At 38.6% G+C, this 12,067-nt stretch overlaps 1 protein-coding gene across 1 annotated transcript in view; it reads right to left on the bottom strand.

Annotated features, from left to right (window-relative positions):
* Nucleotides 1-5,640, bottom strand: part of LOC138011147 (polycystin family receptor for egg jelly-like) — a 43,143-nt gene extending 37,503 nt beyond the window's left edge. Inside the window, exons 1-3 of the mRNA XM_068858126.1 lie at nt 5,592-5,640; nt 2,064-2,351; nt 1-628 (exon numbers count right to left, since the gene is read on the bottom strand). The exon at nt 1-628 is cut by the window's left edge and continues 146 nt beyond it. Of these exons, the coding sequence (XP_068714227.1) occupies nt 1-628; nt 2,064-2,351; nt 5,592-5,640 (965 nt within the window). The remainder of the gene's footprint in view (nt 629-2,063; nt 2,352-5,591) is intronic.
* Between the last annotated feature and the right edge of the window lie 6,427 nt (nt 5,641-12,067).

Raw genomic sequence — 12,067 nt, forward strand, 5'->3', positions numbered from 1 at the left:
ACTTCTGTAATGTTGTAATATTCATACTGCATCAGTGACTTGTTTGGAAGCTGCGTTTTGAACGTCGATGAATTCGTTAAAAGCATAACCGATGATGTTAATTTCTCATTAAATGATAACACCAAAGATCCGTTCGTTGATGACAGGGAAGCTGTATTTTTTGGTACCAGTGTCCAAGACGTTCGGGATGACCAAGACACAGACGGCGATAAGGATATATTGGGTAATAATGGTGCTGATGCTGCAGCTGATATTGATGATGATGATGATGATGATGGGTGCAGGTGTCCATTTTGTGCAGATATCATTAAAGTTGAGGAACTAGTTACTTTTGTCTGAATTGATAAAAGTTGAAACGTAGTGGATATCATCTCAAATTGAGGTGTTGTTTTCTTGCTGTACGATGAATCGGTACTGCGAACAGAAATCGTAGGAGTGCTTTGAGGGGTCATGTTTTCGTCCAGTGGTACCGAGTACTTTGAAGTGTGAGTGGAGCTATTTTGTGCAATCGTCTTACTTTTTGTGATAACTTCAACTCCGCGCCACTCGGCGTAGTGAATAACAATAACTTCTCCTGGTAAACACTGGAAGTTTTGAACTGATCCTTCCGCAATCTCAACTTCATCCACTGCGTAAAAAAAAACGCACAAAAAAATTAAAAGAAACGAGAGACACATGGAAAAATGACTCTCGGTCTTCTTTGATACAAAACTAAGGGCCTGTTTATATGGTCTCAATTACCCGAGACAGCCCTCCTTCCCGAGACAACTTTAACGAGCGTCCGTATGAGAATGGCCGTATTTATACTAGAAGACGTCTAAGACGTCTTAGACGACTAGAATAAATATGGGAAATAATGTGGACACATTAAACGTCAGACGAATTAAACGTCTCAAGTTAAGTGCGTCCAAACGACGCACTTAACTGACGTCTTAGTCGTCTCAGACGTCTAAGCCGTCTAGTATAAAGACGAGACGCACTAAACTGGTACGCATTTAGCAATGAAGGGCACACAGTCTCTTTGGTGATTAAATCCCAGTATCTTTTGAAGAAAGTCATGAATTTGATTCCTAGCCGTTGAAGTTAAGTGCGTCCCCTATTTATATTAGTCGCACTTAACAGACGTTTAATGTGTTTGGACTTCTTAGACGTCCTCTAGTAAAAATACGGCTATTTGCATGACCGAAACAAAGACCGAGACAAAGTTGACCCTAATTATTTATGCATATATTTTAAGACGCATCTTCAAAAAATACAAATCATCCTTTGATCTTCTTTCTTTCTATTCGTTTTCATTAAGTATAGTTATGTTTTCTCATTCAGAAAATGGAATGTCAATCTTAACGGCGCAGTAATTTGTAGTTTAAATAAAAGGCTGTAAAAAAATCGAGTTTCCGTTGACTGCGGTGAGAACTTTGGCGGGAAAAACCTTTTCATTCGAAAGCAAACGCTAGCAACATGTATAAGCCCCCAAATTGTTGCTTCTTTGATTTTTATTTTATGCGTGCGCATTTAAGTTTAGGCTATTTCGTCTCGGGTAGTCGAGCCAAACTGATTACATGCGCAAAAGTTGTCTCGCCTGCCAGAGTTACCCAACCTGCCGAGGTGAGACAACTCGCGTCGCCGAGTTGTCCCGCCCACCTCATGTAAATGGTTGATAGAATTTTTTAAACAAATGAGTGGAAAGAAATCTCGCCCAGGGTAACTCAGGGGGAGGATTTTCTCGGGTATAAATATGGGAAATAAGCTAGCCATATGAACAGGGTCTAAGAGCTTTTAAAACTTTTTTTTAGAAATAAAATTCGAGTTTCCGGGAAATCCTCGGTACTTATTTTAATTAAAGCGCAAGTTTAGTAGGAATCAACCCATTTTGGTGTGATAAATCGACGCAAACATATTTTTCCTAATTATGAAAATGTTTGTCCAAGTCAGTGGTCAAGGTGGTCTTCGATGAAGACACTACTGGACAGCAAAAGCGAGCTGTTATTTAGGACGCGTGTCCCTAGCTTGATCGAAACAAGATATAGCTGAAATTCAAAAACCAGTCCACCTTCTTAACTTACGTTCTTTGCAGACGTAAGTAATGTTGAAATAATTAGTTTTGTTCCCATCACAAGGTGCGTCTTGCAAATCGTACGAGCCATTAAAGTCGCAAGAAGACTTCCCTTGACAGTCAGGCAGAACAAGCCAGCTTAAGTCGATGGAGGCGTTGCAAGCTGGAACAGCTTGACCAGATCCAAGACAAGTGACATCATCAGATCGACCATAGGAGACGGATTGGATGAAAATCTTAGATTCATCAACACACTCGATAGATTTCAAGTCCCAGTCGCATACTGTTACGGAGGATACTGTGAAAAAAGAGGAATCACCGAAGTCAAATTCCTACAAAATTTCTATTCAACTAAAGGCATAACTTCAAAAAATGAAGTATGGCCTTTATCAATGATGACGCGATGATACTCGAAACAAATCCAGCCCGCGCTTATAACAGGAATTGAACGTAACACAAATCAAAATCAAGGAAACTCCTTGGTCGGTCATTTAAACAAGGTTCCGGTGAGGACCGTCACACAAACGTTGATGATAATGGTAATATGGTAATGATTTTATAGAGCGCATTTTCTGTGTGAGAAATTGAAATGCGCTTTACAAACGATCAATCTATGGGCTTCTATGGGGGAGTTCGGACATGAGTATGTACAGGCGCCACTGGCAGACGCTGTGTTCATTAGCAATCTGACCAAACTCGCCCAACCTATGAATGAATGAAATTAGGCCTGATTACGACACCGACAACTCCATGCACTCTACTCTTCTCGAACAGTGTCAGGTAGGTTCTTTAACGTCCCATAGAATTAATCAACAAGTATTGTGAGACGGAGCCGACGGCTTATCGTCCTTATCCGAGAGGACTAGAAAGTCTAACCATTTGCAGATGTCATCACAGCAACAGAACTTTCTCCTCATTTATTTGAAAACCCCGAGTGTTGGTCCGGTCTGAGTGGAACCCAGGACCACCCGTACGGTAGTCAGCCGATGCTCAACCAAATAAGCCATCCGCCGGTCGGCGGTTTCGTGTGGACGGGCGTTTGTGTGGTCACGTATTCGTGTGGACCGGCAAATACGATTCGAAAACGCTAGGAAAAATATCTCCGTTTTTAAAAATATCCAGATACGTGTGGACTGGGCCTAAGTGAGCTAACTGTACCTGGCATTTGTTTATTATAATTTAAACAATCAATACGTGCAAGCTTGTATGTGATTGTGTTGTAATCTTTGTTTTGTTTGCTTCATGAAAATCAAAGTTAAAAAAAAAGAAAGAAAGTACATAACAGTCGTCACTTTAGTGAACTTAGTTCAGCGAATACTCTGTTACCAAGTATTGGTCGAGTATGAGCCTCTTAGTGACACACGGACAACACTTAAGGTGTGTTCGATTGATCCTATTCCGGAATAAGAATACGTGAAGTGATGATTTAAAACGGTATGTCTGGCGTTTTGAAGCAACAAGGACAATTAGCAGGCATTTGACAATTTTAATGTGAATCTCCGTAAAAACGAAAGAATTTCTAAATTCTTTTCAATGTATTCTTACTCCAGAATAGGCATATATGGAATATAAGTTAGAAATCCTTCGTTTTTTCCGAGATTCACATTAAAATTGTCAAATATCTACTAAAATGCTATTTTAAACATATTTTTATCACCCTTGCTGCTAATTCGAAACGCGCCAAACATACCGTTTTAATCATCACTCCACGTATTCTTATTCCCGAATAGGGTCAATCGAACGCGCTCTTAGTAACATAAGTGTGAATGAACCTGAACCTAAACCTTATTCCAAGCAGTCTCGCGTCCTCTTTGATAAATTCCTTTTTTTTTGTTTATTTGCCAGGTTTCATTTGGGCGGCTGTACTCAAGTTATCCGGAGGTATCGAAATGGAGGAGTTATCGACGGCGTAAGTCTGGATACTGTGAAGGACTAAACAAATTAACTTTATTATCATCCCATTTTCAAGTCTTTACTCAGCATAATCATGGATTAATAATGAGAAGCCAAAGTCAAAGGCTCACAGGGCAAAGGTCAGGGTAAAGAGGAAGAAATAATGATAACACAAGATCGATCATTAAGGAAAGAAGGAAATAATTAGAGTTATAGATAATGGTACCAATACAAATTACGTTTAATATTTACCAGGTTTCATTTGGGTGACTGTACTAAAGCCAGCAACTGTTATATCTCCCGGTGTCGAAACGGAGGAGAAATCAACAACAGACGTCTGGACACTGTAAAGGACTAAAGTTAAAATATTTTCATTTTTATCTGTTCAGGTTAAGACGGTTTAATATGCGATGCAGTAGGCCTAGTTCGATAAATATTCAGACATGGCTACGAGGCTTATGTTCAAATTTCGCAGCTCAGTTCTGTTTTCTTTGCCTCACAAGTCTCAAGGGAAAACTCTAAACAAAAAAATATTCAAATGTAACCATAGCGCCTCGTGACGTAGCCATAAGTGAATACCAGGAAATACACGACACAGAATAGCCCTAACAAAACTGCGACTTAGCAACCACAAATTAGCCATAGAGACAGGACGTTCTTCGAGACCGCTCAAGAAACCTGCAGAAAGAATTTGCCCAATCTGTAAAACAGAAATGGAGGAAGTAATCTCGTAGCCAGATCTCACTCTGTCACTGGAAATGTGAGATCTGGTAAAGTTCGGCAGTACACCATTTTTCATTGGCTTCTAAAAAAAAGGTTGCGGCAATGCAAGCTACGCTCCGATTGGCTTATTTCGCGGGGCACTTAGTGAAGGTTTGGTTTTCGCAAGCTCATGTGCTGTTTTGAATAAATGCCAGTTGCGCGGAGGAAAGTTTTGTTTTTTCCGACGCCGGAAAAGCTTTACAGTTGAGGAAAATCATTTTAAAAATTTGCGACGTTTGTGTAAATGGTACCGACGAAAGCCCCACGTACCCTGCTACGCTGTACGCAGAAACTAATAAATTCAAGTTGAAGTATGTAATTTATTCAGAACAGTATTTCTCGTTCTTAAAGCGTGACTCGCTCCAGATGGGCTCCTGACAAAAACTAATAGCAAAACATATATTCGAATGCTTTGAAAAAAGGAAAGGGGTAGACGGATAAAAGTAAATACTCCAGGACTATTAATTAATAACTTCTTAGCCATGTATACTTTTGTTGTTTGTAATTCTTAGTTATTTGGAAATTGTGGTCGATATACTATTTATGGTATAAGACTCCAAATAAGCATGTCTGTCTGTCTGTCTGAGGCCCTGAAGGGCGGGGGGGGTCCCGTGTCCGGCTTGTCTGAATATTAAAATCATTGGTGTCGGGGTTTAATGGGCTCATTCTCGGCCTTGACGTCACTGTCAGAATTTTCCTGGGAAAGGATGTCTTTGTCGGAATTTCATTTTATGTGTTGTCGCTTCTTTTTGGGCCATGTCGCTTGTCGGAATTTACCCTGTCAGGGCCTCACATATCGATAAACGTGGCCTATTGATAAACCATGCGTAAAAGAAACTTTACCAAACTGACCTTACAAACTTATTATTCTACTTTAACTCACCTGTGCTTGTCAAAGAAACAGTATAAGTGGCTACCAAAAGAAGGAACATTTTTCGCTCTTTTGTCCAGGTCTGAAGGGAACAAACAGGTTTTGTTGGCGCCACCTGAGGAACTTTTGACAAGGAGAATCAGAATTTAAAAAAACTATTTAGTATCAGTATGAGCTTCAGTATTACCATAAATTTCAATACTGCATGGTATCTATCTCAGTACCGTGCCGTTCAAGCCTTAATTTTTCACGTTTTTGTTCGTCTTTGAAGAGGACGGCAAAGAAATGAACCGTGCGCGCACCATGATTATTTAATTTAGTACAATTCTCCACAGATTATAAATAATTAATAATTAACATATTTATATCAAATGGAAATGAGCTGCTCCAGTCGTGACCATGAAGAACAGGTGACGTAGATACGAACCCTCTTTTGTTTTAATTTACGCCATGTTACGGGCAGGGGTCCTCGTTATAGCCTGTAATCACTCTTTTAGGTGGAAAACAACAGCTGGAAGCAGACCAGCTCATCCGCTTAAAATCTAAGAAATCAGGGCGATCAAAAAATCTCGTGATGAATTAATGCTCCCCGTGGATTGCTCGAATAGCAGGATCTGCAATAACCGGCGTAAGTGGCTTGCAAGTGGTTTCCCCGTACGAAGAACACATTGTTAAAAAATATATATATATATAATATAAGTTTCTGGAGAAATGATTTAAACGATCAGTGTAGGTAAAAAAAGCTCAGAAATTGATTCAAGCCCGTCTGAAGCCAAGCATTTTCCAAGAGTTCAGGGTGAAAAAGACCGGCATGGTGATTTTTTTTTAACGAGGTTTAATTCTTAGAAACCTCATTCTTGTTTCCAAAATACTCAGGGTCTTATATATTGACGAGTCATGTAGTTTCTAGTGTTAAAAGCGTTCAGTCTATCTCTTAGTCATTTTCCTTTAATTGATGGCGTAAACGAATAGAGCACATTCATTAATCATAAAGATGAGGTTGTGGGGGCAAAAAATAATCGACTGTGAACTCACAAGTCATAATAATCATTTTATACAGCGCAGTTCATCTATAGTTCACAGCGTTTCACAATAAAATACGGATATCATAAAACCAAAAACTGATAAGGGACCAAGTACGTTAAATTTAGATCTCAAGAAAAAATACAAAATAAAACCTAAAGTTAATAAGCAGCTTTAAATGAAATTGTCTTTTGATTCCTTCAAAGTAAATTCACTGAGCTGCAAAGCCTAACATGTAGTGTCAGAGAACTCCAGAGCCAAGGATTGATCGAGGAAACTGGACGGTTCTGCAAGCCGGTAAATATTTAGCACTACGCGGAAATAGAAGAACAAGCCTGCAAGTAATACAGCTCTAACAGAGTGAATATACTCTAAGGAGCTACGTTGTTTAGAGAATTAGACATAATAAGCCGGTGTTGTCTAAAAAGTAGTTCAATTTAATTCTCAATAATATAGTCATACTTACTCTTCAATGAAATCGGACTCGGCGCTGCTGGATTAAGGACAGACAGAATTTTTAAAAAAAGCGTATGGGTAGCCCCATGTAAAACGAATTACAAAAATTGCTCTTGGAGCTCATGAGAGTATTAATAATAAATCATTTAAGTGGATTCAATGGAAACGAACTTCTCGGATGGAGAAATATTCCTGGCAAATGATAAAAAGAAAATTTGTAAATAGCAGTGGCTTCCTGGTTAAATCCGGCCAGGGTGTAATCGTAAAGCACTCCATTATTTTAACACGGTTTGTAGGACTAAGGTCGTCATCACCGACTCGCATATGTTGGATGTGGACGCTGTAGATCCCGTAAAATTTAATGCTGTTAAGCTTTAACTTAATGGACAACACCCACTGAGGCTAAGCGCATATCGGTGAGCGGGTCGTCACACTATGTCTGTTGTTTAAGTTCAAATACTAAATAGATCTTTCCATTTTACGTCAAGTTACAATGGAAGACGCGAAAAGAACTAAATGCTTCCCTTTCAGTAGAGTACCGAGAATTCATTAGAAGCCGCTGCTTCCGGCGGTTTGTCAGTCTCAAAGCTAGCTAGTAATTTACGATTTTCATTTAAAGGGCTCTCAGTTAAAAACAAGACCGAAATAAAAAAAACTTGTTGAGCTGCTGCCACTGAACAGTTTCGTACCGTGGACAACGACTTCGAAGATCATAGCTTTATTCAGAACATCAACAACTTATCTTAAACACATGTACAGAGAGAAACTTCTCTTCTATCATAATACGAGACATCGAATTTTGACCGTTCTGGTACATTCGCTCTTACATTATTGTTCGCCTCATTCTTTCCGAAACCTATTCAACTCCCTAAGAAAAGTATTTGCTCAAACTATCTCGAAATGCGATGTATTTACACCAACTATGCCTTCGGAATTTTCAAATTTTGGGGTAGCATTCTCGAGTAAAGATTTAAAACTGTTTATTCAAACACGTAATTCAAAGCAGAAATCAAGTGAGAGTTTACCTTCTCAAATTATGTTACTGATTTTTTTCAACTTTAGTCACCACAGACCAAAGCACTCCCAACTGACTTATATTCCACTAATGAACAACTTAATATTTTCGAGTGGCTTTCGGCTCTTAAACTTGAGTACGACGCTCTTTATTTAAATTGCACTACCTATGCCCCGATTATGAATTTGTCAATCACATGCACACCGGCTTATCGTTATAGCTACAACGTTTAAAAAGCAACATACGAAAGCGTTAGATTGTTAGATGATAAGTGTATGGGCCGTGCCCATTTATTAACTCTTGACATGTTTTTATATCCTTTCCTTGTTTCCTTTTTTCTTTATTTGCGAATTTTATAGCGTATTCTTTATGCACAATACCTTTTTCTTTAGATAGTTGTATTTCATTTGTGTCCCCACTAGAATAAGATTCCTCCTAAACTGAAAATTTCCGCCCCTAGATAACTGAAGCTTATCATTTCATGTCAGTCATACGTCAAATTCAAATCGATTTTCCTTCTAAGAAATCATACAATACGACAATCTAAAACATTTCCTTTACAACGCTCCAGGAAAATTGTTAGTTAAAGTTCTTGCCTGGATTATACTTGGATCAGTTTTCTCTTACCTTTCCTCAGTAAGTAAAGCTTAGAATTTCATACACTCTAGAGGGTATTGTTTTTCAACATCGTTGCAAAGATATATCAATACGATAACGGGTGGTGGTCGTATTTACATAAGAACTATTCGAAAAAGAGCCAAGAGAACAAATTAAAAGAAGATTTGGCTGTAAAGTTAATCAATAATTCAGAGTGTTTGGAAATCTATCAATGAACTTCTTATAGACAAACGTCAAACATCTTTTTGAAGATGACGGAACAATGTAAATTGACAAGACTTGTAACAGAATAATTTAAACTTCCGATCTTTTGTATATTCCTCTCTTCAGAGAGCGTATTGTATGTAATACATGCTATGTGAGCGTGACGGTCGTATAAAACGTGAAGTAACTGTATGAGTAAGTATGAAAGCAGACAAATGTACAAAACAAAGTTTAAACCTCAAAATGGGATTAACAAATAAAACTGAAAATGAAAGCTTTAATTACAAATCCAGCCTGGAATACATGAAAAAATAGAAGCTTTGAGAATCTAGCCGTACCAGCGATTATGGTAAAATAACAAAATCATTATCCCATGATTTTTTGTGCCATGTTTCGGTCTCAATCAGTTTCTCGCGGCAAAGAATTTTTCAGACATTTAAAGGAATTGAGCAAATCATCTAACCAACGTTTTCTGTAGCTGAAAAACGTTTCACCCGATGTTTCAGTATCAATCTTTCTTAATTTTTTTCCTTTGTTTTCCGGCCTTCTGCGCTTTTTTAACGACTCGGAAGCCGGCAGTGGTTGCCAGCTGGAGTAGTTGATTCATAACTGGGGCCAGTTGTTCAAAAGCCGGTTAACGTTAATCTCAGGTTAAAAATTAACAAAGGAGTTTTATTCTCTACTCCCAAATGCTGTTCAAAGGCTGATATTCGGTAAAACTTTACATTAGAAGAAGTCAATCTTGAAAAACAAAAATAAGCAAAGGAAACTTTCACCAGAGCGTTGAAAACATGAAACAAAAGTTTACGCTAATCCTGGATTAAGCTAATCAGCTTTCGAACAACCGGGCCCTGTAGTTTAATTGCCGTTCTTCTGTGAACTGTAGAATGGACACTCTGGAATCATGTGGGGCACAGAACACAAACGTGAAAACGTAACATTTTATTTGAGATAATAATTAACAAAAGAAACAAAATATATCTTGAAAAAGAAACAAGACGTCAACCCCATAACGTTCCCTCATGAAGCATACATTAGCATAACTATCGAGGCCTTTAAAACAGGCCTTCCTGCCAACTGGCTACCAGGCCCTACACTGATTCACATTGCGCACCACATACTTTTTAAATAGACCAGAAAACCTGCCTTTCTAGCTTTATTCCGACATCTCAAAAGATACTTATCAAACAGACCGGAACTCCTTTCAATCACCTTTTATGTTACTGGAAATAGAGTGGAGCCGTCAGTGTTCAGAAAGAAACTGCAAGGAAAATAGTAGCATAAAGTGTATGCCGGTCATCAAAGATTAACCAAAACAGTCACCTATGACGATTCTTATCAGCATGTACTATTGTAAAAGGCAAATTCGGTGGAAGGGCATGGAACACAGGCTAACAGGTCTAACAGATCCCACTCCAATAGCGCAAAGATCCTTAGTTTATAATGTTTACAACACCATTTTACTAGGCCCGGCAGTTTTTATGCGAGAAACAAATGCGGGAAAGCGTGTTAGCCCCAAGAATTGTTCACAGATGAGATCAGTTACATGATGCATAATTCGGAAGTGTACAATTTTACATCTGATAAAGTGAGCTAATTTGTCTTCAAAAAATTGCGCAGGCTTCTTTGAACTTTTTGAGCAACTGCACTGCCTCATCATCCACTTAGTATTTTATCATAAAACCGAAAAAAAGAAAAGAGTACTTTCAAGATAATTCCATCCACTTATACATAAAAGAACTACCGCGATTCCATTAGAGTTTTACCAATAACAAGTGATGTTCTAACTTGACCATTATCGTCTCTTCATCTGAAAGCATTTCAACTTTTCTTAGGGAAAAGTGAAATTTCAGCAGTTGTCAAAAGGACCGCTATCTCTTTAAATGGCATAAAATAAGGCCTGCGGAAAAATAATTAGACACAATGCTTGTAATTATATTTTACTGAAACCATATGCCATGCAAATGCAAGACAGTTTCCGGTAAGTCTCAAAATGAACTAAACGCGAGGAAATCGATTAACTTTTCATACTTTCACTTCCGAGACGTAAAACAAAGAAGGCAGATGCAGGAAAAGCTTACGCACGAGTATGCAGAGCAGTAGCAAACCCACAGTCAGTGACACATTGTTGGTAAACTGACGAAATTAATCGAGCATCCCTCCCTGTCCCACCTTTCAATGTTGTTTAGAAACTAAAACGCACTGAACAGTTACAATAAATGAATGAAGGGGGTAGTTTCTAAAGAAACTGTGGTGCGGCGTCGGTGTGCAAGTAGTATTTTATCAATTCCGTTGATAAAACGAAATTTTTGTAAAAATTTACAATGTTTGGGTGCATCGCGCTACCCAATATTGCACGGAGGAAAGGGGGTGGATACGTATTCCAACGACTTATGACTGTTATTGCAGTTTGTGAAGCGGGTTGGGTTTGTTTGAGATCCTATTTTGGCTCACGTTCAACCTTCCTACAGTTTCAGAAACACTTTGCATGGCATAAAAACAGAAGAACTACTCATCATTTGGTATTATGTTATAGGGACATACTTTCGTCTGTTCACAGCACTGATAACTAAATGAAAATTTTCAAAAGAGTAGCTTAGAAGGGTTTGGGTGGATAGAAACCACTGCCCACTAGCACAATTGCGACCAATTTTTAGCATCAAGCAGCATTAAGTCCGATTGTATCACAGTTTGCCGGAAGTTTTGCTTTGAAGGAATTCAAATACATCAATTCAATATCTATTAAAAGTAAACCAGGGGATACTATCCCCTCGACCTACGATAAAAGTGTCAGTACTTTTCACCGCAAAAAGGGCTAAAGGGAACGAAATGTAACCTTACAAAAGTAACCAAAGTGATACAGAATTTCGGGGTAGTATGATTGAATGACTTGGACGTGGCGAGAAAGAAAGTGATTCGATTTTTCTGTATTCAGGGCGTCCAAGAGCCGGACAAAGTGAAGCCCAACCCTAGCAAAACAAGCGATTTCATCGCTCTCCTTTGTTATATCCGAATCCACAACAATGTGGGCGCTGGACACGCGAATGAATGACTTTGTTGAAAAGATGCATTGTTTGCGATAATGCTCTCATTCTGACGTCCGGGATTATATTGTCGCGTGTTTTCGCTGGCTTCTTACTTCCTTGCTCACTGCTAGCCTAATTCAGTTGAG

This window comes from Montipora foliosa, chromosome 1, assembly GCF_036669935.1.
Source record: "Montipora foliosa isolate CH-2021 chromosome 1, ASM3666993v2, whole genome shotgun sequence".
Classification (NCBI taxonomy): domain Eukaryota; kingdom Metazoa; phylum Cnidaria; class Anthozoa; order Scleractinia; family Acroporidae; genus Montipora; species Montipora foliosa.